This window comes from Anguilla rostrata, chromosome 11, assembly GCF_018555375.3.
Source record: "Anguilla rostrata isolate EN2019 chromosome 11, ASM1855537v3, whole genome shotgun sequence".
Taxonomy (NCBI): Eukaryota; Metazoa; Chordata; class Actinopteri; order Anguilliformes; family Anguillidae; genus Anguilla; species Anguilla rostrata.
Genome location: NC_057943.1, coordinates 5,673,222 through 5,699,895, shown reverse-complemented (window position 1 = coordinate 5,699,895; position 26,674 = coordinate 5,673,222). Strand labels below are relative to the sequence as shown.

The window sequence follows — 26,674 nt, the reverse complement described above, 5'->3', positions numbered from 1 at the left end:
GATAAGCAAAATCCATTCTGGTCAAGGTAGCAGCAGATTATTTCAGAAATCAAATCTGATGGCAATAAGCCGTGATCCCTTGTATACAAATAGACACGATTCAAGCACATGGTAGAATATGTCGCGGACAGACGTCGTCTGGATCGCATTTCCTTCATAAATTAGGGATGTGTGATATTTACAGGTCATATGAAAACAGGCATGATAGTAGACATTTAAAAACCAGGGTCCTGACTATGCGCGAACCTGGGTGTGTCCGCATGAGACAGGAAGTTTAGCTAGTTTCTTAGCTGTTGGACGTAGTGATCACTTTTAGTTCGTAATTTTCGTTCTCAGGAACACCCAAAATGCTTGTTAACTTTTTAGATTGCTATATGTCCTGCTGTAGTTAGCTTAGTTAAAAAGCGAGTGCCATCGTCGCTCTAAGTTGGGGTAGAGCCACACTTAAAGTCGGAAACAGAACGGTGAGTTTCTATGAGAATTGTGATCCCCTGTTTTGTGACGTAGCTAGCTAGCTAATGTTAACGTTAGCTAGCTACTACACAACATTTTGAATACAAGGACCTTTCGATCCGTGTAGTTCTGTATTGAGCTATCTAGAGAACAGTCGAATATATTTACTTTGCCAGGAAGTAGTGCTAGATTAGCTTTACACCATATTCGAAGATGACAAACAGTTGCGAAAAAAACTATTTCTTATAGTTTGTCTTGGAGAGCTGGCTAGCTTAGCTGCCCTTATTCGAGCGAGCTAGCATGGTGTTACAGTTAGCAAGCTGGCTAAATTGGGAGTGACATTGGGCAACGTATGATTGTCACAACTGTTAGCGTTTTCGACTAAATTACACTTCTAAAAGCTTTACGTTTCGTTTTGCAGTGGCTTTCATGAATGTTAGTATGCCTTTTATTTGTCGGTGTACTCATTTAAAAGCTTAATTCGGCGTCTGAATGGATAGCGTGCCAAATTTGCCACCCTTGTTCAAGCTAGGTATCCATAGATAGCTAGGTAGCTAGCTAGTTATTGTAGCTAACTGATTTCGCTGAGTTTGTTCCAATCAAACTAGCGTGTATGTTCATCCGTCGGTTTAGACGACAAAACGTTACTACATGAACTCATGTCGTCATCTTGTATTTTGTCGTGGTCACCAAGTATTTTAATAGTTGCAGTTGCATAACAAACTTTTTATTTCTTAAACTGTCCTGATAGTTTTTATCCAAATGACCAAATTTCCCGGTATACTTAGGAAGAAAAATCTTGCTGGTTTTGCTTCGTACTCTGTAATGATACGATTTATCGAAATTGCACCCGTTTCATTTGCTCCATTCATCTACGGGGGTCCTAAACCTCGATTTACCCAAACCAAACACAACCTGGCAACGTTAGGTATTTTCCAAGTGACTTGCCGTTACTCTGATGTCGAAATATACGGGATTTGCATCAATGAGCAATATCAACACACTGTAATCTGTGCATTGGAGCCTTCATTGTCCTTTTGTGCCTCATAGAAACCGTTGGGTCATCCGCGGCCCGCGAGCTGAAAGCAATGGGTATTGCCTTACATTAAATGTTACTATGCAGCTTTCAGGGCCAAAGCCTGCAATTTTCTGAACTCACTGAACTTAAGAAATCATAGTCACAAGCTAACTGATCGACCTGTAGTAGGAAAACGCCAAGCTACTAAATGCTTTCCTACCCCCCACGCGACCGGTTCTAAACCAAAATTCCTAGAATGTATTAACCAGTCTAAGCTGGTTAGAAGTTATAGAATTGTCATGAGGTTTCATGTGAAGCTCGCTAATTCTTTCACTAAGGCGGTATTTGACTGTCCGTGCGTGTCGTCTTTACTTCAGTTAGTATCGCACATTTATCGCTGTTACATATTCCGGCCCATTGTTGCTCATGCTGTTAGTCTCTGTGATTAAAGTGAAGAGGTTTCATGTTTCCCTTGTGAAGAAATCTATTAGGAGAGGAAAACCAGTTGGAACACTTTAAATTCAAAAAGATTGAGCCTTAAAGGTGGCTTCCTTTGAATTCCCATCTAGCCTTTTTATGATGTGAAAAGATCAGTATCATGTAGTACCTCTAGCATACAGCTTTATTTATTTATTCATTTATTTTTTAACAAATGCATTCCAATTGTTTTTCTTTGTGTACTTTCTGCTACAGTGCATGCCACAATTGCATTGTTTCAACATTGCCGCTAGGTCGCATTTTCAGTGTTTTGTCATTTAGTTTGAATTGATTGGACATTGTTCTCTGGCGAGTAACGTTCGGGAAAATACACGTCATGTGCGCTGTCGTATTCTCCCTGTGCATCGGTTGGTGCTTTTGCCAGTATTGCCACAGTGGAAGTAGACCCTTCTTTGTTGAATATCTGCGAAAGAGAGTGTCTGTGTGTGTCTATTCACGAGTGACATCTGAAGAAAATGTAGCAACTGAAACTTTGAAAAAGTGCTTCAGGGATCTTCTTACCTGCATACATTTTCATTAATTCTGGCCAGATGTCTGGTTGCAAATACACCAGAACAGTCTCCTCTCCAAAACTGCCCTTCCTGCGGTCTCAGTTCCATTATTTTAACACACGTCCCGGTGCGATGCCGTTACTTTCAGGGGTTCGACTTTCAGTTTGGGTCAAACTGTCAAACCCAGCCGGCGTCACCCTTTATTCAAACAAGCCAGGTGCGAGAATTCCTCAAATCTACACTTGTGGCACCAAGGTGCTGGTATTTTCGACGGTGTCGGTACATTCTTCAGGTAGTTAACGGGTATTTTGTGTAACAGCGATTTTTGTAATCAGCGTGTTTGCTGCTTACGTTGGCCAGCATAAAGTTAACCGTGTCGACATTTTCATGATTCTTAATTGACCTGCAGTACGGCACATGTAATGCTTATTTAAACCAGTGAACGGGGCTCCTGAGTGGGTAGCTGTGGAAGTGTTTGCACTGAGCGTACGTAGCCTGAGCCTTGTTTAAACATGGAAAGGGCTCTGCGTCTATAGCTCCAGCTGTGGAACTGGGAGCTCAAAGTGCAGGAAATGGGAGAGCGTTCCTTTGAAAGGTGCCCGGCTATTTTCATATTTGTGAAAGAAGGGCACTGGTGAAATTCTGTAAACGCTATTAAAGTGAAACGGGCAGGATGAATTGGGTGAAAAGCGATGATGCCATGTGTTTATTATCATGCTTTGCTAGGCTAGCAAAAAAAATCAATATAGAAACGTGCACCGAGTGGCTGACATTACATTACACTTTAGCCAGCGCACCATTTGTAGGTTCTGACACAACACGGTGGAAGAAATCTCAGCTCAAAGGGTGTGGTTCATCATTCCCTCATGAAAGGGAGGACAGGCGTCATATGGTCAAGCAGTTTTTTTTGTTTGTTTTTTTTTCTTCTCCAACAGAGGTTAAAAATGGACGTGGACAGCCATTTCAAATAGTCCAGGTTTGAGCGAGCTTCATGTTGGTTGTTTCCCTAAAGACACTTTGCTAATGAACAATCAGTCATGCAGAATGTAAAACAAAAAGAACGTCCATGGTTATGTGGTTTAAGATGACGTTATTGCTTCCCTGTGAAGGGTTTGTCATTTTTATGACTAAACGTGTTTCCTGTGCCATTAAAATATGGGTGCAGTATCACCACACCAGCAACCAGGGGCCCTGCTTCTCAAAATGCGCCTGAGCCTTGCATTAAACTGTAATATGCTGTAATAACACCAGAGTTACGCAGTGTGAGGTGAAATGGAGGGCAGGTCACACAGCAGAGGCAGAAACTCTAGGGATTTTCAGGACTAGACTTGATATGGTGTTTGATACTATCTAGTCTGTATGTAATTGGAGAACTAATTTAGTCAGGAAAATGAGGAGCATTGTTGGGCTGAATGGCCTGTTCTTGTCGTTATGTTATGATGTTCATGAAAAATGAAAGATAGGGACCAGGTAATGGTGACATTGTGATATGCACAGGGTTAGGAAATTTCCATACAGTGATTTATTCAGTGACATCACTACCTATACCCTCCCCCCCCCCCCCCCATGACAAATATTAAATATCGTGGTGTTTGTCATATCTCCCCATCATATGGAAGTCTTCGTCTTGGCTCTACTGTAATCATTTCTAAGGTGATAAGTTGTTAATTTGCTTATAGCTGGCAGTGCGTCTCTTCAGAGGGGTAGGAGTAATGGTGTATTCTTCCCACAAGATGGCGCCAAAGTTTATTGGTTATGTCATTTCCCCCGGTCCATAGTGATAAAATGAGGCTCTTTTCTGGAATTTTTATGAGTTTCCAGTCTGCGTTTTTAAGGTGTTGCGTCAATGAGCTTCTAGGTCACAAATGGCAGTGGAAAGGTGAATGTTGCTGAAAGCATATCTGGTGATATCTCTTCAGGTTTGTACGTTTAGCCTGAGAGAACAGAGGTCTTGTTTAGACACTTCATGCCTGGTCTAGTAGGTGTCAGAAATGCAAACCTTGGCCCCAAAAACCTGCACAAACAACAGAAAACATAAACAAAAACCCCCTAAAAACAAGGTGCGTCTGAACTATATTGAGCAGTGCAGCTGTTGATGGCCTTCAGAGTGTTGTGGTGGGTCCCCTCCCCTGGGCGGGGGGGGGGGGGGTGTAATGTGAGAGTTTGGGTTCCCGCCAGCATCACCCCCCCAGATGATCCAGATAGGGCACCTGCAAAGGCCGGCGCACGCAGAGCGATTGTAGCACGGCAGGTGCTTCGTCCATTTTCCGCGGAATGGCGTCTCAATATCTGGCGCGGTGGCGGGGCGCTGGGCGCTGGGTGTTGGGAGTGACTCAGCCGCACCTGTCCATCTTTGATTACTCCCAGCTTAACCCTTTGAAGAGTTGGGTTTTTTTTTTCTCCCTCCCCCACAGTTCTCCATCCGTGTTCTAGAACTCCACTGCTTTCAGTCACCAGCGCTGATTGTGACATCAGCGTTAGAATGTTCAGTTCAGAACATTCCCAGCACATATCTGTGACCTCACACCTTAAAGGATTACAGAAGGTGCAAACCATGCAGGATGAAGTGAGCTCGGACGGGAGTTTGTGCAGGTTTACGGTGGGTTTTCTTTTGGGATCATCGGTCAGTGGGGGTTCGCTGGGGTACGCCCAGAGAGGTGTGGTGACATTAAGCAGTGCTGATTCAGATGGGATTTGGGGTGATTTACTGCAGAAAGGTGATCCCGGAAAGGGAAACTGGACACAAGCATTTTTAGCCGCTGAGCGTTTGGGTACGCCGTGTGCCGTCCTCGGTTACAGCCGCTCCTGAACACGTATTTTCCTTCGGTCAGTCTCTGCAGAACCTGGATGATGGCCAATCCCAAACCCCTTTATGCACTTCATATAAACTGTTTTAATCACCACATTCACATTAAAAAAAAAAAAAAAAAAAAAAAGTTTTTAGTGAGGACCTGACCTGGGGCCTGTACCATGAAGCGGGATTACTGCTGAGTAAAACCCGGAACAGCTCCGTTTACTTCAGTCCATGTTCCAGCCTGGGACGGTTCCGGGTTTTAGCCAGTTAGCTCCGTAATCCTGCTTTGTAAAACTGGGCACTGCAGTAATATGATGGTCACCGTGAGTTAGAAGGCCGTAGAGTGCGTCAGCGCGGATGAATCACTGCATGAGTGAGCGAGCAGAAGCAGGTGTCCCGATCCTGCTCTCTAAGTTACAGAGCTCAGCAGTCAGAGAGGGGTGCACCTGGAAGATGGTGCAACACGATAGCCGAGTCGCCAGGGAAACATCGTGTTATTTCTCCTTGAATACAAAATGTCACCAAACGAAGGGTGTAGTGTTGTCTGTTTTTTTTTCATTTATTTAACATTTACTACACGCTACCCGGAAGACCAGTTAAAGTCCTCATTGAGCTGATCGCTAGGCAACTGTTCCTGCCTCACATCCCTTGTTATCATACATAATGGAAAACCATGGCGACCTGTTTGAGGGACCTGGCCAACCTAAAGTCAGTCGTGCTAAACTCTGAGCTCCACGGGCTCATTAGCGTTAGCCTCATTCACAGGGGGCAGCTGTAAGGAGTTGCCCTGATGTCTGTTCACACCGTGACCCGAGTTCACTGGAGCAACAGCTGGACCAATGGAAACCAGAGCTTCATGTTAGCTTCCACGCGATTGGTTACAGAATCTGTAGGGTGTGCAAGAGGATCCTCCCTTGAGGAAGTGTTGTGGTTGTTTGTGTTGCCGAATTTCTGACTGTTCCGTCTTCTGTGGTTCACCGAACATTTTTGAAAAATGCATGTTCTACTTCTGCACTCCTCTTTCTGTTCTCTTTCTGTTGCCCCCCTCTGTTTTACTTGGTATAATCTGAAGGAAGGTGTCACCCCCCTTCTCCGTTACTTGGTATCATCTAGAGGGGTTTGTGTCCCCCCTTCTGTTTTACTTGGTATCATCTGGACGGAGGTTTGTGCCCCCCCCCCCCCCCCCTTCTCTTTTACTTGGTATAATCTGAAGGGAGGTCTGACATTTCGAGCAACATTCCAGAAACAGATGCCCTGAGCTTGGCATGAGCGTGCACTGTGTTGAGGAGAGTTGGAGGCGTGCGAGGAGTTTGAATGATGGTCCCAGGGCCCTGGGCCGGCTGGTGCGTGCATGTGAGCGTGCACGTGTGTGCCTGCCTAAGATCACAACTGTCAGCCTTCATACTGAAGTGGGACAACTCATGGTGCCTTAAATGAACACTTCAGTGGTTCTATGTCCTGTCAGTCAGTCAGGAGCTGCAGACGTGATTTTAATCCTTCTTTAAATCTGGCCGCATTTTATCCTTCTGTCTCTCCGACATGCATAGTCTTTTTGCATTCACTTTGGACTTCGCTTTCAACAAATAGGCTTTCCTTTAAAGAAGCGTTATGCGCATGGACGTAACTGAAAAGAAGTCCTATTTACATGATTATTTAGACTGCTCTATCGAAGACTGAGTCCTGATGTGCATGCTGCACAATGGCATAATCTGTCTGTCCTTATGGAAACATGGTTTACTTGACAGTAATTCATATTAAAGACCCCATATAAGAGACTAAATAATGCACTCATAAGTGGCAAAAGCAACATGCACATCTATAATCAATTCCAACAGCAGTCATAAACCGTTAAAGACATGTGCTGTCACCATATGTGGCAAATCAAATGTGGGTATATTGGGTTTGCCATTGATTTAGTATTTCATGGAATAGCCACATCCAGCTTGGAGGGCACTGTAGCACAGGCCATGATGGGCTATGTCACTCTATACATGTTTTAAAAAGTTTATAGTTGTCCTTAAGGAGGTACTGGCTAGTTATTTTGAAGCCTTTTATAGTTCATGAGTGGGGCCTGTCACAGAGAGGTGTTACTGCCTACTGAATTTTTGAAAATACTACATACACAAACAACTGATGGATGGCATATGATATGTGTGGGCTGCGTAGTCCAGTGGATTGGTTCATGTTGCAGAAACTGACTAGATTTGCAACCGCAAGATGAACACATTGGCAGTTGACCTTTGGCCTGTCAATCATCGGTCATATCTCGTTGGGTGTCCTGAGTGATGCCCGTAGTAAGGTGTCTCTTGTTGACTTGTGACATAAATCCCTCAGTTGGTATTGCAGGACTCTCTGACCAGTAACATTACTTCAGCGCTCGGTGGAAACATTCAAATTATCATTCTTCAGGGGCTGGGGATTATTGGACTAACTGTGTTACCCTTTAAAATGTTCTTGAATACATTTTGTCAAGTCAGTTGATTATAAGAATAACTTTGAACTATTGTCCGTGTAGTTATATTTTTCAAGGAATTACATTTCGAGTCGCATTTAATATAAATGTATTTTTTTTATGACACTGGAACATTGTGGTTTTAAGAGAGCTTTATATGTGAAGTGGACACTTGTTTTGTGTTTCAGGTTGTCTCAGGTGTACCTGTTGCACTGTTCTTCTGATATATATGATGTGCTTTTGTTATGCCGGCATCCTCAGTGCAGTATAAACTACATATCCCAGTGTGCATTGCGTGTTAATCTATTTCATGTCCCCCCTGTAGGGAGAGCCGGCTGGCCGAGATGACCGAGTACAAGCTTGTGGTGGTGGGAGCTGGTGGTGTGGGAAAGAGTGCGCTGACCATCCAGCTGATCCAGAACCACTTTGTGGACGAGTATGACCCCACCATCGAGGTAAGCCGCCAATCCGCCCTTTCCTGCGCAGGCGCTCGCGCTCTGTGTGCGTTTGGGGGAAACCATGGCGATACTGAGGCGGGGATTGCGTACGTTTGGGGGGTAAACCATGGTGATACTGACACAGGGATTGCGTACGTTTGGGGGGGAAAACCATGGTGATACTGACACAGGGATTGCGTACGTTTGGGGGGGAAAACCATGGTGATACTGACACAGGGATTGCGTACGTTTGAGGAAAACCATGACGATACTGAGGCGGGGATTGCGTACGTTTGAGGGGAAAACCATGACGATACTGACACAGGGATTGGGTACGTTTGAGGAAAACCATGACGATACTGAGCGTGGGATTGGACGTTTGAGGGGAAAACCATGACGATACTGACACAGGGATTGGGTACGTTTGAGGAAAACCATGACGATACTGAGGCGGGGATTGCGTACGTTTGAGGGGAAAACCATGACGATACTGACACAGGGATTGGGTACGTTTGGAGGGAAACCATGACGATACTGAGGCGGGGATTGCGTACGTTTGGGGGGAAAACCATGACGATACTGACACAGGGATTGGGTACGTTTGGAGGGAAACCTGGGCCGATACTAAGGCGCGCGATTGGCCGCTTTGCCCCGGGCAGGACTCGTACAGGAAGCAGGTGGTGATCGACGGCGAGACGTGCCTGCTGGACATCCTGGACACGGCGGGTCAGGAGGAGTACAGCGCCATGCGGGACCAGTACATGAGGACTGGCGAGGGCTTCCTCTGCGTCTTCGCCGTCAACAACAGCAAGTCCTTCGCCGACGTGCATTTATACAGGTGGGCGGCCGAGGGGCGGGGCTTAACAGGAACGTTGACTCTGTACGTCCGAAAAAACGCAAGTTCATCACCGTAATGAGGAATGTAGTAGAATTAAACTGAAATACCAAGTGAAGTAACGGGCTCCAAGTAGCCTAATGCAAGGTGCTCTAGGAGGCGGAAAACAAGCTTTGAATAAAGGACAAAGCCTAGCTCAGCTAGCTCCAGGCACACTAGCGCAGAGCATTACATTACATTCATTTGTAACGTAATGTAGACGCCTTTATCCCAAGCGACGTACAAAGGGCAGGAGAGTGCGTGAAAGCCTTTAATGCAGGAAATGAAATGAGAAACCCTTTTGGGTTTTGTTTTTTTTTTTATAAAAACCGGTCTTGCCGCCTGACAGGGAGCAGATCAAGCGGGTGAAGGACTCGGACGACGTCCCCATGGTGCTGGTGGGAAACAAGTGCGACCTGGTCCGCACCGTGGACACCAAGCAGGCCCAGGAGCTGGCGCGGAGCTACGGCATCGAGTTCGTGGAGACCTCGGCCAAGACCAGACAGGTGGGCCGCCGCAAGGTCACACCCGCCCCCCCGGCTAGCGTGGGTCTTTGCGACCCGGGCCTAGTTTCTGAAACGAGTCCCATCTTTACCTTCCTGCTCTCTCTTCCTCGTTTTTTTTTTTTTTTTCTGCGCAGGGAGTGGAGGATGCCTTCTACACACTGGTGCGGGAGATCCGCCACTACCGCATGAAGAAGCTGAACAGCAGAGAGGACAGGAAGCAGGGCTGCTTGGGGGTTTCCTGCTCAGTCATGTGACCCGGTGAGGCCAGAGGCGGATTCCGGCTTGTCTGTCGCAGCCGTTGCTATAGCGATATAACACTATAACACTAAAGCCTTTGCTAAGTGTCCTCCATTGTGGCTGTAGAGGAGCGGCTTGACGTTGCATATCCTGTAATACTTGTGTGTGTGTGGCGTTTTGTGCTTCTGTAGGTGTGCCTCTGCAGTGCGGCCCCCTTCTGGCCAGTCTGGGTCAGTGCAGAGCCTCTGGACCTGCAGAAGAGGAGAGCTTTGGGGAGGGACTAGCGGAGTCTGCTGTCGTCCAGACGGACAGAGTCCCCCTTCTCCCTCCTCATCTTCACCCTCCTCGTCCCGGACACGTACCCCAACCTTGTCCCCCTCCTTCCCTCCGAACATTTGATGGGACTCCATACCTGCCTTGGATCCTGATGCACAAAGTCTCGAGTGGAGGCTCATTGTGGAGCCTGCCACCGTCACTGTTGGGAGAGGTGGTCCCCGCCCACCGCCTGTCTCACTTTCCCATTGGCTCTTTTCTTTTCTGGGGCTTCTGTTGGCACGTCTAGCCCCGCCCCTTTTCATCACACACGAATGCAGTGATTGGCCGCTGTCCCACGTCGCAGCTGTGGCTACAGTCGGGTCCCTCAGCATTACACTGCATGTGCACAAGCAATCACAACACACGCTCAGATTAGTTTTAACTGTTTTTTTTCCCCTCTTGGAACATGGCCGCTAAATCTCATACACGGTCGTTTGATAATGTCAATGGGTTTTAGGAGGCATCCTGTGTGAATGTTCATGATTTTTTCAAATCTTATTTTACTGTCAGTGTAATAACTGGGCTGGGCAGCAAGGCAGTTTGTTTATGTGTGTTTTCTAATATTGCTGAAATACTTTAGTAACCTGGACATGTTAAAAACGGTGTTTTAAAATATTTTTCGCATCCATGTGTCAGAGCAGAGAGGCAATTTTCTAATGACAGTTATGACAGGTAGCCAATGTAATCTTTTCTGATCATGTTTACATGTGCAGTAATATTCTGTTTAAATATTCTGGGAACCCAAATATGCTTTGACTGTACACCTGTAATTCATAATGCAGTATTGTTATTGTGGCTTATGAAAAGTGTTGTATTCCATTAGTATGCTGACTAATTGTGGAATATCACTAGCGTAAACATATTTGGGATTCTCAAACGACGCTTTTTATTTCTTTTGTGGAAAGAGTGTACATCGTGTACAACTTGCGGATTGGTTTCCCCGACATTTAACCTCCTTAAGGTAGATTAATTTTCATAGTGGATTCATATTAATAGAAGAATATTAATTCAGATATAATGCAGCACAACAGCCCAACAGTAATCTTGAGAGAACTCTTATCTCAAAGAATATTGTCTGTGTGAACATGGTCAGCGTCTTGCTCTGTCTTTGCACCTCTTGTTGCCAAAAATGTGAAGGTCAGGGCTCAAGGGGAGTATTGGGTGTCCCTGTGAACTTCGGGTGCCTTCGGATGTGTGCGTCCTGGGACCCTGAAAGATCTGACGTCATTCGATCCCTGGATGGACCCCAAGCATCGGTGTGTCTTCACCTGGTGTTTTTACCCCAGGAACGCCTACCAAATAGTTAACCCCATCCCGAAATGCGACCATATTACTTTGTCCTTTTTTTTTTTTTTTTCTTCTAATCCTTAAATTTTTTTTTCCGAACACGGTTTACAACTGCCAAACCGGGAAGGGAGGTGTGGTTGCTCGACTGTGACGCGCGCCCACGCACGTGTCACGCCACAGCGCCGAGCCGGAATGATTCACAAAGGGAATGTAGTCTTAATCGCTTTACTCCTCTTCCTCTGGAGAGGCCGCTGAAGGTCCTGTTCTTTGTGACTGGTGCCCGTTGGACAGGAGTGGCCTCTGCAGGGCAGCGGTGTCCAATTGTGTGCAGCCTGCAGGTTTTCAGTCCGGCCAATCACGACCCATGCTGAGTTCGTTAGCGAGCACCACTTAATCAATCAGAGAGGAGGGTGCTAATTGGTGAAGTCAGCAGGCGCACAGTGATTGGCTGGAATGAAAAAAGCTGCGGACTCTCGGCCCCTCCGTGGCACGTGATTGGACACCGCTGCTCTCAGTCCTTGGTTGTGCACATGCACCGCAGAAGCGGGTGAATTCACAGGTGTGTTTTCTCCGTCGCCTCTTTATTTGTTGGAGCAGAGAGATCTTCTCCAGCGGGCAACAGCAGCAGCAGCAGCAGCAGCAGCTTTTTCTTCTGTGTTTCATGCATCCATTTGTCTGTAATGCAGTTCTACTGTAATTATATATTTTTAATCTACTGACGATTACAGTACATACTGGGTGGATTATGTAAAGGGCTAAACTTCTACCCTTCTTTTTATTTTGGGAGAGTTTAGTGACCCCTTTAAATTAAAAAAAAATTTTTCTGCCTCTGTTGAAAGTAATTCTGTGATCACATTTTGTTGGTGGTCTTTAGTGATTGGTAACCTGGACATTTGTAATGTGCATACAATAATCCAGAAATAACACTTTTACTAGTAAATTAATTTGAAACAAATGGTCCGTCTGTGTTTATTCCATGCAGCTGGGTTTGGCAAGCCAAAGCTAGACAGCCCTCTCAGTCGAGCCTCTGGTTGATGTGTATGCCTACTGTTAACTTAATTATACGTGTGGGCACTGAACTGACTTTGCTGATTGGATTTGTATATACAGTGCTGTGAAAGTATTTGCCCCCTCATCTCCTCTATTATTGCATATTTGTCACGTGGTGGTTTCAGATTTTTAGATGAAGTGTAATATTAGACAATGTAATATTAAATAATTTAAAAATGTAGTTTTGTGTTTGTTCAGTTTCCCATTGTGTAATATTACATTTTGGAAGATCTGAAAACCTTCATTGTGACAAATATGCAATAATATAGGAAATCAGGAAGGGGGTGTGCTCACTGCTCTTTTGGATATCGTTTAATATTTATGACCTGCTTTCCAGGCATAATGCTCTTAAAATGATTTGGGAAGAAAGAACATTGCCAGTAGGCTACCTACTAAGTCATCTGTTGACACCTCTTCAAATATTAAATGTCAAATTAAAGTGTGTGAATTATTACATTACATTACATTTATTTGGCAGACGCTTTTATCCATAATATCCAGTGCATGGATATTATGGATATTTTCCTGTGCAAACCAGTGTTCCACAACTGCATTAACAATTTTAAAAAGTTAATTTGCCCTTAATATGATAAGGAATAAATGAAAAGTAAACCTTTGCACTGAACGGGACAGCAGCTGTAAACTTACTGCATGTTTCTATCCTGTGGTAAACCCCCCCACCTCCCCCCCCCAAGTGTTGGCCCTCTCCCTATATTCTTGTATGTGTTCATGGGCTGGCTTTCTGAACTTAAAATAGAGTAAACGCCAGTCCCCTCTGTCTCTGACACACATGGTCATCGTTTTGGTGGGTGGGGGTGGGGTGCGGTGGGGGGGTGGGGGTATAGCTCTGATTACAGGGGCCAGGCAGAGCTTAATATTTCAGTGGAGGGTCCGGGAGTTCCACACTTACTCGCCTCGTCGCCCCGGTGCCTGACCAGCCCAGCTCAGTCCTCAGGGAAGGCGTTTTTGACGGGAACCAGTTGCCAACATGTCTAAAGTTAAAATGCCAGGTGAGTGGCCCGGCCTGTGCCCCCCTCCCCCAGTGCTGTCCCGTTTGTGCTACAGGGACCGTGTCGGGAAAACCATTAACCCTTTCATAGAGTAGGATTATCGGAATGTTTTTTTTTTTTCCCCTTCCCCCTTCCCCCACCAGTGCTCCAAGTCAGTGTTCTAGAACTCCCATCGCTTTCAGTCACCAGCGGTGATTGTTACATCAGCATTAGAATGCTCAGTTAAGAACATTCTGATCACATGTTTGTGACCTCACGCCTTAAAGGGTTAAGGATTCGCTGATTCGTGGGCGTTCAGTTTAGTTTCACAGCCCAGCTTAAGTGTGGTGGGTATGGCGGTGGTTTGCGGTCTTTTGTATAGAATAATTTTGTTGATTGTTTTGGTCTCTGTGTGAAGGGAACAGAAAGGGGATTTGAATATGGAAAACGTGTCGCTTCGGGTCACTGAAATTTTAATTTAAGTGTTTTTGCGTCCCTCTTCACTGGTGCAACTGCAACAGATCTGGTTTACCTGCTTTTGCATGAAGGGCTTTGATGGAACTATACTTTCAAATCAGGTATTCAAATTTGGGCTGCCCTATAGCAATGCATAATGATAGACAAAAGGGCAGTTTTACCAAGGTTAACTATCTGATACTGCATGAACAAAACATTTCTATACGGATAAAGGAAAAAATATATATTCCTTTGCCCAATTTAGCAATTTAAATGCAGCACAAAATGCATTCATTAAGCCATTATGAGGTACTTTTATTTTGACAGAGAGATAAAAGAAAATCGCTGTGGGCAAGTGCAAGTGAGAGTTGTACGTGGAAAGTTGTCTGTCAGCGAATTCTTTTGGATCAAGTGTTGCTGGATCTTGACTCTTACAGGTGTTACATCATACGTCTTGCACATGGTCAGTTTGATCTCAATGAATAAATAATAGTTAATTCGAATGAATACGTAGGACAGTAGGATTTATGTTAAAAGCTATATATTTATGTGAACATATACACTGATAGGCTTGTAGAGGGGTGCAATACATAGACGGGTTTTGTCTCTTTGAACATCTCCTTTTATAGCCCATAACTGACAGACTCAAACAATAAGCTAACATTGTCCAGTTTGACACTCTTAGCCCAACTCGTTTTTGAATGTTTTTTTTAAAAATACATTTTTCAACGTGTCCTTTAGCTCACTGAACGTTGACCGTAACTTTATAGCCTCACCAATGCTGAAGAGATTTTACGCAGCACTGATGGAGTACAGAGACGACGTGTGGACTCCATTGCACGTGTGGCTTTTCCTCGCTCCTATGTGCAGATTAATTTTCGCTGTCCTCCATCACACCATTATCGCCCCCCGCCCCCCGGCCCCTAATTCCTGATGGCTTCTCATTGGCTATGTGACTTGCTGTGCCAAGACGGGGATGACCACCCACTTTAGTCACCCAAGATTTTTCCCAAGGGAGAAAAATAGACCGGCTATATGTCATTCAGACAGCTGGGTCTTCAAGGCAAAGATGTCATTGGCTGAATGCTGAGAAAGGGGAGGGGACTGAATAATACTTTGAAACATTATCACCATGGAAGCAAATCTGCATTAACACACTTTGTAAGAGTACAGTTGGTTATAGTGGTTAGATTGTCCACAACAACAGTGCACACATTCAATCACATGATGCAGATTTTTTAAATGTTAGGTTTACACCCTGTCCTACCCCAATACTTCAGTAAATACACAGTAAATGGAAAAAATACCATATTCCTGGTTTGTTAAGTTTCACTTTTGTGAGAGTTTGACATTGGCTTAGACTTCAATTCATGAGTCATAGTGGGGGGTTGGAGGGCTGAGAAGTTTGTTCTGATTGGGAAATGTGTTTTTTTTTTTAATTTAAAAAGGAAAAAAAAACTGTGTTCCTGTATTTGAAGGATATTAACCAGAGAGTTTCTATGTAGTGAATGGTATAGAAAGCTTGAGTGAGCTACCTGTTTCAGTTCATTAAATGTCTGGTTGTATAAATGGAAATGATCTCTAATGTAAGCAATGCAAGTTGTTCTGGGTGTAAGGGTGGGGAAGCGTATATAGTCACGCCAGACTGAAATGCCTGTTATGTCACCGTGTTTGGATTGTGTGGGATTCAACGGCTCTCCCCAAAGTAATACAGCTCTTTCTCCTCTGCCCTTCTCTTGCATTTTTTTGGGGGTGTGCGTTTCGCATCTAGCTGACGAAGAGCGTAAGTATTGAGAAGGGAGCGTGGGTGTCCTAGGGGGAGAATTTGAAAGGCATGCAGAACGAGGGGATGGGGCGGGGGGGGTCGGGGCAAGTTTAGGGACCACGCCCCTGCATCGACTGCACCCACCTGGCCACTACCCAGTTTGACACGCCCCCCCAAAACTCAAAGCCTGCCCCATGGAGGAACATGGGATGGAATGTTCCAGAGTCACAAAGAGCACATGCCATCTTTGGATCAAATACTCATTTATTAGCAAAACGTTGCTTATACTGGGGGATATTGATTGGGTTCGCCTGGGTTCTCTTGCTCCCGTTTGAAAAAAAAAATAGTATGCTGAAGTATTTTATTGTATACCTAAGAAGACTTGAAGTGCGGTTCAGGTTCATGTCAAAGTGCGCTTGGTATACTATTTTTGCACGTGGGCTGGTCCCACCGCCTGAGTGATGGAGTGATCCCGTCCCAGGCCTCCCCATTGGGGGGGGGAACGAATAAATGAATAATTGATTTAAAGGTGGCCTCTTTCTCTTTTGGAATGGCATGAGCGGTCTGGCCTCACCCCAGTCCTCTGAAACTCCGCAAACAAGTTGCACCGTGAAGCCCTGCATCTCTGTTTTGTTCCCTGTGAAGCTATACTGGGCGGTTCTTGTTGGTAGATCTTAGTAAGTAAGTTGCCTTTACATCCGGGACAGAAGCGTCTTTTTTTTTTTTGTTTTTTTTTTGGAACTGACAAGTACCGTTTCTGTCCGGTCGTACAGCACCCGTTCTTCCGCCTCTCTCCTCCCTGTCAAAGCGTTTGCCTGACGGACAATGGGGCTACAGTCAAACCTGCCTTGGGCGGTCACCCAGGGGATAAAATGGGGAAACGGGGGGGGGAATAAAATGGCCGATTGTATTACCGCCATACGAAGGTGATGCCAAAGGCAGGTTTCACTGTCCGCGCGGGCATGTTGCTTTTCTCTCTGCACATTCCACCTCTTAATAATTTCACTTTTTCATATCAATTTCACTATCCATATCGGACGGCTTGCGTACTAACCAACTGTTCGCCTAAGTTTGTGATACCGGGTGAGGGACTTCTCCCTTATTCACTCCATTTCTCAGTTGCTTCAGCATCGTCCTGTCTCGTCCCTGTTTGTAACCGTGTGTCCCGTGTGTCCTTAAAACAGAGGGGGGACCTCTGGTGTATGTCGACCGTGCGGGAAGGGCTATGGCTGAAGGGTTTGGGACGGGGTGTTAAAAAAGCGTACAGTGCCCTGATCCTGACTTGAGATCCTCCTCCTTCTTTTTTTCTTCCTTCTCTTCGTCGTTGCCTTTTCTGCTCATTTCCGGGGGGAAATGTTGCCAGCGAGGTTGGAGAGTAAGTATGATGTCATCAGATGGTAAAATGGAAGCCAGGTTGCCTGATGCTCAATATTAGCAGGAATGCGACCAAAAATCAAAAAAGAGTGGCAAAAAAACCCCCCCATTTATTCATTTATTTATGTCCAATTCATGTGAAATACATTGGAATTGTTCATACAGTGGGTCAGTCTTAATAGCAAAAAGAGAAATATTGATATTGAACAGATAAATGAATAAAAGGGTGGCCGTCCTCTGTGGGCGGTGCATGAGAGGTCTGGATAAGAATGCAGGCCTGACCCCCAGATCTCAGCCGATAAGACGCGACTCCTTTTCGCTTCCTCTCGCTGGCCGTCTGCTGCCCGCTGTGTCAGGAGGAAACGTACGACTGCGCGTTCGCAACGTCCATGTTCACAGATCAGCGGCCATGGCCCGCGATCTGTGGGGTTTTAGCGCTGTGACTGCACTGCAGTTGAATATTAAGAGAGAGCAAACATGGCCTTGCTGCAGCCTCACACACCAAGCATGAGTTTCATTTGTCGTTGTCAACCATGGCTGTATGTTTGCTATATGCTACCGACCGTATTTGATCTTTGAATGAAAGTCTGAGTCTGAATGGAAGGAGTTACATTTTACATGTGGCTCATTAAACACAATACAGTATATTTGTGGCTGACAGATGTGTTGATATCTGTGAAGTGACATTTATTTCACGAAAGGCTGTCTAGGAAATAAATGGAATGACTTCTCTCTCCAGCCGCTGGTGTAATGAGCATCTTTGGCCACGTCCTGTGGGAGTGGCTATGTCTTGTCTGCTTTCAGCCACTGCCTGGGATTGGCTGCTGCTCTTTCCTGTTGCTGTTCTTTAAAGACTGCACCCTTGTTTTTTTTTTTTTTACACAGCATCATATTGCATTAAATTTTGTGAGAAGTTCTTTCAGGTTTTTTAAGAAGCACTTAACTGTGGTTTGTCACAGTGACCCCACCACACAAAAAAACTGGTTATTATTTGTGTGTATGCACGCGTGTGTACTTGTGTGTGTGCGTGTGTGTGTGTGTGTGTGTGTGTGTGTGTGTGCGCGTGCGTGTGTGTGCACCTCAGAGACGGACGAACACATGCGCGCCTTCGCTGAGAAGGTGTTTGCGTCCGAGACAAAGGACGAGGACGTCCGGGAGGAAATGTCTCTGTTCGACGTGGCGGAGGACTGTCCGATCGTCCAGCACCAACTGACCCAACACCTGCACGCTGAATCAAGCAAGAACACAGAGAAACGGTGAGAGACTCGGTGTACCCACATCGCATGCACATATACATTCACATGTAAACAGTGCCCCTAGTAAATACGATTTACTCAGTTAAATATGTGTAGATGGGGCTTATTGCGCTGTTTTTGCAGATGTTCATATTAAGGACCTGATTTACTAAGGCCTTCAGTACACGCAAAATCTTTTAGCACACGGCAAACCAATAACATGACCACTGCTTGGTCATGGTGTTTTGCTTTGCACCAATCATTAGTTGTGTTCTTAGTTTTGCGCATGCTACAGGTCTCAGCAAATCTGGCCCTATGCACACCCTAATTTCCCAGCAATCCTCGCTTGGTCCCCTTTCCTTTTCTGCTCCAATCAGGAAGAAGCTCATGAGCCGGGTGCAGATTGCCCCGATGCTCGTTACCATGGCTGAGGTGTCGCAGACGGTGGAGCTGGACACGCCCCTCTACCTGGAAGTACCTGCATTCCAGAGAGTCGCCATTGTCGGGGATTATGCATCCGGGGTATGCTTGCATATCTCTCTCTCTCTCTCTCCTCCTCTTCTTCTCTCTCTCTCTCTCTCTCTCTCTCTCTCTCTTTCTCTCGTTCTGTCTCGCTCTTTCTCTCCCTCTCTATCCCTTTCTTTCTCTCGCTCTGTTTTTCTCTCTCATTCTTTCTCTCACTCTTTCTCTTCCTCTATCTCTATCTCTCCCTCTCTCTCTCTCTTCCTCTTCGCGCACGGCCGCATTAGATCCTCAGTGGCAGATTCTCTGCTGGTTGCCATGGCTACCGGCTGTGAGGTCACGCTGGGCCGTTGACCTCGTTTGACTTTAGAGGGAGGCTCCTGAGTGCCATTTTTTGCCCGCCCTCATTTGGGATTCAAGAATCTGACCTTTAGCCGGACAGAGGGACACGTGCAGGGGGGGGGGGGGATGGAGCTGGTTTACACAGGGTAGTTCTGTTTTGAAGGAGCACCTCACTCTGTTTTTTGGAGTTTAACTCCATTTAGCTTTACTGGTACATTGATAGCAAATGTTACCAAAGCACTGATGCTCTCTGCCCCAGAGAATACATGCTGCAGGTGCACGATTGTCATAAAGGATCCATGAAGAATGTGTGATTGTTTTTTCTATCTCCCTGTTGCCCAGGTAACGCTGGATGATTTCGAGCTGTCCTGTAAAGGCCTGCACCGAGCCCTGGCCATCCGGGAGAAGTACATGAGAATGGCGTACCAGCGCTTTCCCAGCATCGTCTCCCAGTACCTGCGCGACCTGGAGGGCGGGGTGTGGAAGAGCGAGGACCAGGTGCTGCCAGGTGAGCAGACCGATGAGCGGGGGGGGGGGGGGCGGCAGGGCGGCAGGGCAGTGCACGCAGGTACGGGCAGGTGCGTGGACTGAGGACAGGGTACATGGCGTAGGGAACACAGCAGAGCTTCCCCTGCGTAGATTCATCTGTGGCGCACCGCCACAATATCAAAATGGCCGCCTCACGGTAGAGGCGGTCAGTAATAACGGGATTTAATTATGAGAGGCGAAATGTACAGTCATCACGGGTGAATGGCTGTGGAAATCCACTACATCAAAAAGGCAACTAGAGGCAACTTTCTATATCCTTGATGATAAAGAAAATAGTTTACCACCCCTGCAGTTCATGATCACACCCACTCCATCCACAATTGCAGTTTATAATGTACCATAGGCCTACCATCAACACACTGTTATGGCTGACATTACTCCGGCTGCTTGCTGAATTTCTAAGCTCTAGTCAACACGGTAACACAGAGCCACAGGTGACTTCCTAGGAGAAGCACTGGTGCCGGACCTGTATGCTGAGAACAGGTATGGTAAGAGAGAGCCAGGAGCACCAGCTAATGGCAGAATGGGTCAGCGGTATGGAGTTAAGGCACAAAGGATGCAGCACATTTCAGCACAAAACAGAAAGTGTATTTAAAATGCTGCATCGGTACACATTGTAAGGTCTGTAGCCAGGCACACTGTCGCATTTGGAGCTGTGATCTAGGTGTAGTTGGAGGGGACGGTACTTTCTGTAACTTAAATTTGCGCGTGTGCGCATGCCAATGCCAATGTTTCTGTGTCAGTGTTTACGCCCCCGCCCAAAAAGGATGAGGACCCCTTCTGTACCAAATCTCTGCCCGAGAACCTGGGCTATGTGGCGCGGATGCGCGACGGTCTCATCTACGTTTACAATGACGAGGAGGCCGCCAACCAGCACAAGCCCAAAGACCTGCCCAGGCCCGACTACAACACCTTCATCGATGACATGAACTTCCTCATCGCCTTGATTGCGCAGGGGCCCGCGTGAGTCACTCAAATTTCTGTTTTCGTTCAAGCGCTCCTCTCGCCTGAATTTCACTATTCTGGCCACAAGGTGGCGGTCAAGTCATGGTAACTAATAATACCGAAAAGCTTTTCACTTTAATGATACGAGCAATGACTTACAAACACTGCCAGTAAAGAGACAAGAACACATGATTTACGCCTAAGTATACAGATATTTTACAACATATCTATTCATGAAACACAATGATATATCTTTGTCTGAAAAAACACAGTCATTGTGAACTGTGTATCATGCAGGATAATAATAGATAGATAGATGACTTTGAACAAATTACTTTTTTTTGTTTGCGTTCTATTAAGAATAAAATTACTTCTCAAAGTATCCCATTATTTTAATGGATCCTCCGTATCACTTAAATGTCTGATGTTTACTCATTGTTTAACTGTTCTGATTTAGGTTCTTGGAACAGGAAACAATAAGTGATTTTAGTGATGTTACAGTACTTGTAACCTTCAAAATTGTACATGAATATTTCATAGAGTGATTTTGCAACAGAAAGTTAAAAATAAGTAGCATGTAACACACACACCTACCCTACATCTCTGCTTTTCTGATCTAACTGCATAGGTACATCTCATATTTCTTCCTCTCTTCCTCTCCACATCCCCCTTTCCTGTCGGATTGCAGTAAGACGTACACCCACCGTCGTCTCAAGTTCCTCATGTCCAAGTTCAACGTCCATGAGATGCTGAATGAGATGGAGGAGTTGAAGGAACTTAAGAACAATCCCCACAGGGATTTCTACAACTGCAGGAAGGTACTCAATTCACTGCACTCTCTCTCAAGTTGAAAATATTATCTTGTTTTAAGTTACTGTTTGCTTGACTAGTGAAATTTTCCTACCCCATTGGCAAATCTTGCAATGAGTCAAACTGTCTCATCTTGGCAATATCTTATCTGTCTTATTTAGCAAAAAAGTAATAGGAATAAGTTTTTATTTGGTTTTTCTTATGCTGGTCATAACTCCCACGGTAATAGCGAGCAACTGTTATACACCAGACATCAGTTTTTCATTCATCTTTATATTCATTTTATTAAATTACCAGCAGTAAATAATTATCATTACATTATTAACTATAAGTACATAATTTCGCTTATCAGATGTTTGTGTCCTGGACAATTTCCATTCCTCACTTTTTCCAAGATATTTATTTCCATGGCTAATCATAGTCAATTGTACATGTGATAAATTAAACGTGCATAGTTCATTTCAATTTTCTTCCTGCTTTCAGAGAATAGTTGTGTTCTCGTTTTAATCTTTCAGTTTGACCTTATTGAGAGTGCATCCTACACACCAACGACCATTTGTGCCTGTACGAAACTTAATGTTTTCTCTCACCCGTTGCCAAAATATAAACACTGCTGGGGTTTTAGAGAGAAAGTCTGTGCAAGCAATAGAGGACGATTATATAGAGTATAAGTTTTATTAATGATCAAAGTAATACTATCTGCCAGAAGAAAAAAAAACATGTAGAACATCGCTACAGCGGCTACCGTGTCTGTCCCCGTCGCAGGTGGACACTCACATCCACGCGGCCGCCTGCATGAACCAGAAACACCTGCTGCGCTTCATCAAGAAGTCGTACCGCGTGGACTCGGATCGCGTGGTGCAGAACATTAACGGCAAAGACGTCACGATGAAGGAGCTGTTCGAGAAGCTCAAGCTGCACCCGTACGACCTCACGGTGGATTCGCTGGACGTGCACGCCGTGAGTATCGAGCTGCCGGATGGCCTCGCGGTCCTCAACGTAGCTCCGCGCGTTCCACTTGGCAACAGCTAGCGACATCAATCCTTTATTTCCCCTGAACAACTGAACTCATAGCGCAATGTAAAACACAAAGCCCCTCATCTCGGAAGAAAGCTATTCTTTTCCTGGTTTCATTATTTCCTATGCAGAAAATTGCGTAAATGCCTTGGCCACCAATCATTACATAAATGAAAAGACCACTGAACTTTTACTTAGCTTTCAGCTATCAAAAGCCTTTGGTTTTCCCATTGTGTGCACTAATTTCAGATGTTCAACAAGAGAGACATAAGAGGGTAAGATGACCCAAGAAGGCTTATGTTTCCCTTCATTCAACCAACTATTACTGTACTGCAGTACAGTTGATGCATGTATGTCCTAAGTATGTACTGAACAATACAGTATCTACACACATGGTGTTTAAATTCTGCTTCCAAACCTACATGCAGTCAGATTATTGACCAGAAAACAACTCCAAGAAAATAGTCTGATCCAGGTCTGGTTTCAGACCAGCACGTCCACACAGCAGCCACACCCAGTTTGTGCTTACGCACTGGATTTGGTCAGGAGGTTAGAATCAAACATAATTTGGGTGGTCTGTGGGGTCCGGGACAGTCACAGGCCAGAGTCCGATGTAGCATTCGCAAACTGGGCCTAAGGTAATAATAAGCTCTTTGGGCCCGTGCCAGAATGGGTCCACGGACGCTCCAATTTGGGATGGTTTGGCACTGGCTCATGCATTTGGAATCTGGGCTGAGTTTGTACTGCCAGACACATTTCGCAGCCTGGGATAGATCAAATTTTTTTAAAAAAATGTTAATGGGAAGTAAAGGAAAACCAATTAATGCTCACAGACAATTAGGAAGAGACAGATCAGATCTTCTTTCTGCTGCTTCTTTCCTAAACCTTCCGCCTCCTCTCTCATCAGGGTAGGCAAACCTTCCAGCGTTTTGACAAGTTCAACGCCAAATACAACCCTGTGGGCGCCAGTGAGCTGCGCGATCTCTACATGAAGACTGAGAACCACATCAATGGAGAATACTTTGCCACTATCATTAAGGTACCCACCGGCCACATCCCCTTCCTGTTGTTCTCTCAGATACTCTTGCGTCAGGTTCTTTAGACTTGCTCATTTATTCAGGTCCTGTGTTCCTTCCACCTGCTAATGACAGGAGGTTCGATCTGGTAAAGGGGAGCTTTCTATGACAAATCATGATCATGTATACAACATAATCATTAAAACATGCATAATGATGTCTTCTTTAATTCAATGTGCAGCTGTTTTGGGAAGATAATTGTTTTTGTTCCTGGTTTAGTCTTTTGGTTTAGATTGTCTTATTGAGAGTGCATTTTACACAGCAATGGCCATTTGTGCTTGAACAAATCTGCATTTCTTTCTCTTACATACTGTCAAATAGATACAGTACTTATGTTTTTGTAAGAAAGTCTGTGCAACCAATAGATGATGGTTATACAGAGTAGGAGGTTACATTTGGTAATGGGAGCTTCAAAGTTATATTACAATACTGAACATCCATTGCCACAATATTTTCCTTGTTCATGCCCCACAATTAATTTTCTGAAGAGACATCAAATGACCTTTGGAAGACTTTCAGTGTTATGAAAATAGAGCCACGAAACTGAAATAATAGAGAAGAAAATGGCTGGTTTGTTCTCTGTTTTCTGCCCAAACAGGAAGTGGCCAGTGACCTTGAGGATGCCAAATACCAGTATGCTGAGCCTCGCCTATCCATCTACGGTTGCAACCCTGCTGAGTGGGCCAAGCTGGCTGGCTGGTTCAATAAGCACCGTGTATTCTCCCCCCAGCTCAAGTGGATGATCCAGGTTCCCAGAATTTAGTACGTCCCCGTACGGCCTAATATTTGTGACGATTTGTGTCGATGACTACGAGCGTGTCTCTCCCTTCCTCTTTGCTCCACCACTGTTCTATCTCTTCTTTCTGTGTGAGCTTTCAGAACTCCTAGTCAACACCATTTTGTCTGGGGCAGGATCTCTCTGTCACTAGCCCCAGTAGACACAATGTAATCCATCTTATTTTTGTGTCCAGTGACATCTTCAGGGGCAGGAACTTTGTGCCGCACTTTGGAAAAATGCTGGAGAATATCTTCCTCCCGGTCTTCCAGGCGACCATTGACCCCCAAAGCCACCCGGAGCTGAGCATCTTCCTCAAACATGTGAGCGATGGCTCAACATAAAAGCGACTAAAATGATTGCTGACTAAGAGGCAAAAAATAACAATAATCTCCATGTCAATCCATCGTGTTTTTTTCCCCCCCATCTCCTTCCACCTGGTAGGTAACTGGGTTTGACAGTGTTGATGACGAGTCCAAGCACAGTGGACACATGTTCTGCTCCAAGAGCCCCAAGCCAGAGGAGTGGGACATTGCCAAAAACCCATCCTACACCTACTACATCTACTACATGTATGCCAACATTATGGTTCTGAACCAGCTGCGCAAGTGAGTATCTCCTCTCACAGGATCCTAATGTTGAGTAAGATTAAGTATTAACTACAGCAATTAAAGGCATATGACTATGTACTATGGCCTAGTACTTGGAATGTACTAGGAATGTGGGTGGGGTGCGTTTTTTATGGTAGTGCATGGTTTTGTGTCTGTGCGTGGCCAACAGGCAGAGGGGGATGAACACCTTCCAATTCAGACCTCACTGTGGAGAGGCTGGGGCCATCACTCACCTTCTGGCCTGCTTCATGACCGCTGACAACATCTCTCACGGACTCAACCTGAAGAAGGTCAATCCAGCACAATGCACTTTGCTACTCCTAAAAATGCCTGGTGTCCACCGTTCAAACATCTGTTCAAAATCCCACAGCACTGAACACATCTCAGCATGTTTCACACAATGCTCAGTTGACCTCAGAATGCCTAACACATCTCAGTGCACTTGACCACACCTCAACACCTGACGCATACCTCAACACACCTAGCATTTTCAACACACGCCTCAATGTGCCTTAATATACCTTTTTCCTGAAACGTGGTGTTTGCAATATGTATAGCTCATCCACAGACGTGGGAAATCCAGGTTCAGAAAGGAAAAGAACTCCTCGATATTTTGTTTCCGAGCACCTGGATTCCTCAGCCAGGAGGTGGACGAGTTAATGGGTGGAAGAAATGCATGGCAGGACTTTTACCTTCTGAGTCCCGGACTTTCCATATCTGCTCATTGACATGCTTTCCCAATTCACTGCTTTAAATTTGTACTTGGCCTCCACTCCACAGGGCCCTGTCCTGCAGTATCTGTACTTCCTGGCCCAGATACCCATTGCCATGTCTCCACTGAGCAACAACAGCCTCTTCCTGGAGTATGCCAAGAACCCTCTCCTTGAGTTCCACAAGAAGGGGCTTGTGGTGTCTCTGTCCACCGATGACCCTATGCAGTTCCATTATACCAAGGTGAGGTCACACAGCCTGTGTGTATGCGTGCGTGTGTGTGTGTGTGTCTTCGTGTCCTCTGTTGCTCATCTCTGTGTGCATTTGCGATGTGACTGTGCCCCTCCCAGGAGCCACTGATGGAGGAGTACGCCATTGCGGCTCAGGTGTTTAAGCTCAGCACCTGTGACATGTGCGAGATCTCCAGGAACAGCGTCCTGCAGAGTAGTCTATCCCATGAGGTACTGACCACACCGGCTTAAACTTGGCTAATTAAACTATGATATATTTGCTGGACTGGAATACAGTCCCCACTAGCATGTCTATGTACGGAAGGAAATTCAGGAAGTTCAGCCGTATAATTCCTCTATCTTAAGACTTTTTTCCGATTTAAATCATCATTTAAATCATCTTCTGCTGCTGTGTGTCCTGACACATCGCCTTGTTTTTTTTCTTCTTCTTTTTCTACATCCTGTTTCCCTCTAGGAGAAGGTTCACTTCCTGGGCCCCAACTACCTGAAGGATGGCCCGGAGGGCAACGACATCCGCAAGACCAACGTAGCCCAAATCCGCATGGCCTACCGCTATGAGACCCTGTGCTATGAACTCAACCTTATCAAGGAGGGCGTCAAATCTGAGTGAAAGTGTCACACACTCCCCTCACGGTCCATGGCCCAGCACACCTGAGGGGGGGGGGGTTGGCTGGGGAGCTTCAAGGCGTGCTGGAATAATAATGTTTCCATCTGCAACTCCCAAGATTCAGCACGCAATTCCACTTTCATAATCCAAAAGCAATAAAATTTTTTAGAGTAATAATGCAATCTGAACCACTGCACGAATGAGGTGGGCCTGTACTGGCGTCATTACACTTGTTCCCAGATATCTGTGCTGTCATTTTGTCATTGCTGACTATTTGTTGTTTCATG

General features: G+C 45.4%; 2 protein-coding genes across 3 annotated transcripts; both read left to right on the top strand.

Moving 5' to 3' along the window:
• The first annotated feature begins 222 nt into the window (after positions 1 to 222).
• nras (NRAS proto-oncogene, GTPase) lies at positions 223 to 12,317 on the top strand. Its single transcript, XM_064300649.1, has 6 exons — positions 223 to 464; positions 8,032 to 8,161; positions 8,803 to 8,981; positions 9,367 to 9,523; positions 9,658 to 9,781; positions 9,952 to 12,317. Exons 2-5 carry the CDS (start codon positions 8,051 to 8,053, stop codon positions 9,775 to 9,777), a joined length of 567 nt encoding a protein of 188 aa, XP_064156719.1. The 5' UTR covers positions 223 to 464; positions 8,032 to 8,050; the 3' UTR covers positions 9,778 to 9,781; positions 9,952 to 12,317.
• Positions 12,318 to 13,275: 958 nt separating this feature from the next.
• ampd1 (adenosine monophosphate deaminase 1 (isoform M)) lies at positions 13,276 to 26,630 on the top strand. 2 transcript variants are annotated; one of them, XM_064300641.1, is made up of 16 exons: positions 13,286 to 13,422; positions 16,986 to 16,997; positions 18,081 to 18,252; positions 18,609 to 18,753; positions 19,378 to 19,543; positions 20,328 to 20,547; positions 21,218 to 21,347; positions 22,105 to 22,299; positions 23,264 to 23,395; positions 24,031 to 24,194; positions 24,404 to 24,530; positions 24,652 to 24,815; positions 24,988 to 25,108; positions 25,599 to 25,772; positions 25,880 to 25,990; positions 26,235 to 26,630. In XM_064300641.1, the coding sequence occupies exons 1-16, from the start codon at positions 13,401 to 13,403 to the stop codon at positions 26,388 to 26,390; spliced, it is 2,211 nt and encodes a 736-aa protein (XP_064156711.1). In that variant the 5' UTR covers positions 13,286 to 13,400; the 3' UTR covers positions 26,391 to 26,630. The 2 variants fall into 2 exon arrangements, with proteins under 2 accessions (XP_064156712.1, XP_064156711.1); XM_064300642.1 differs by lacking the exon at positions 16,986 to 16,997 and having other exon boundaries at positions 13,276 to 13,422.
• The last annotated feature ends 44 nt before the right edge of the window (positions 26,631 to 26,674 follow it).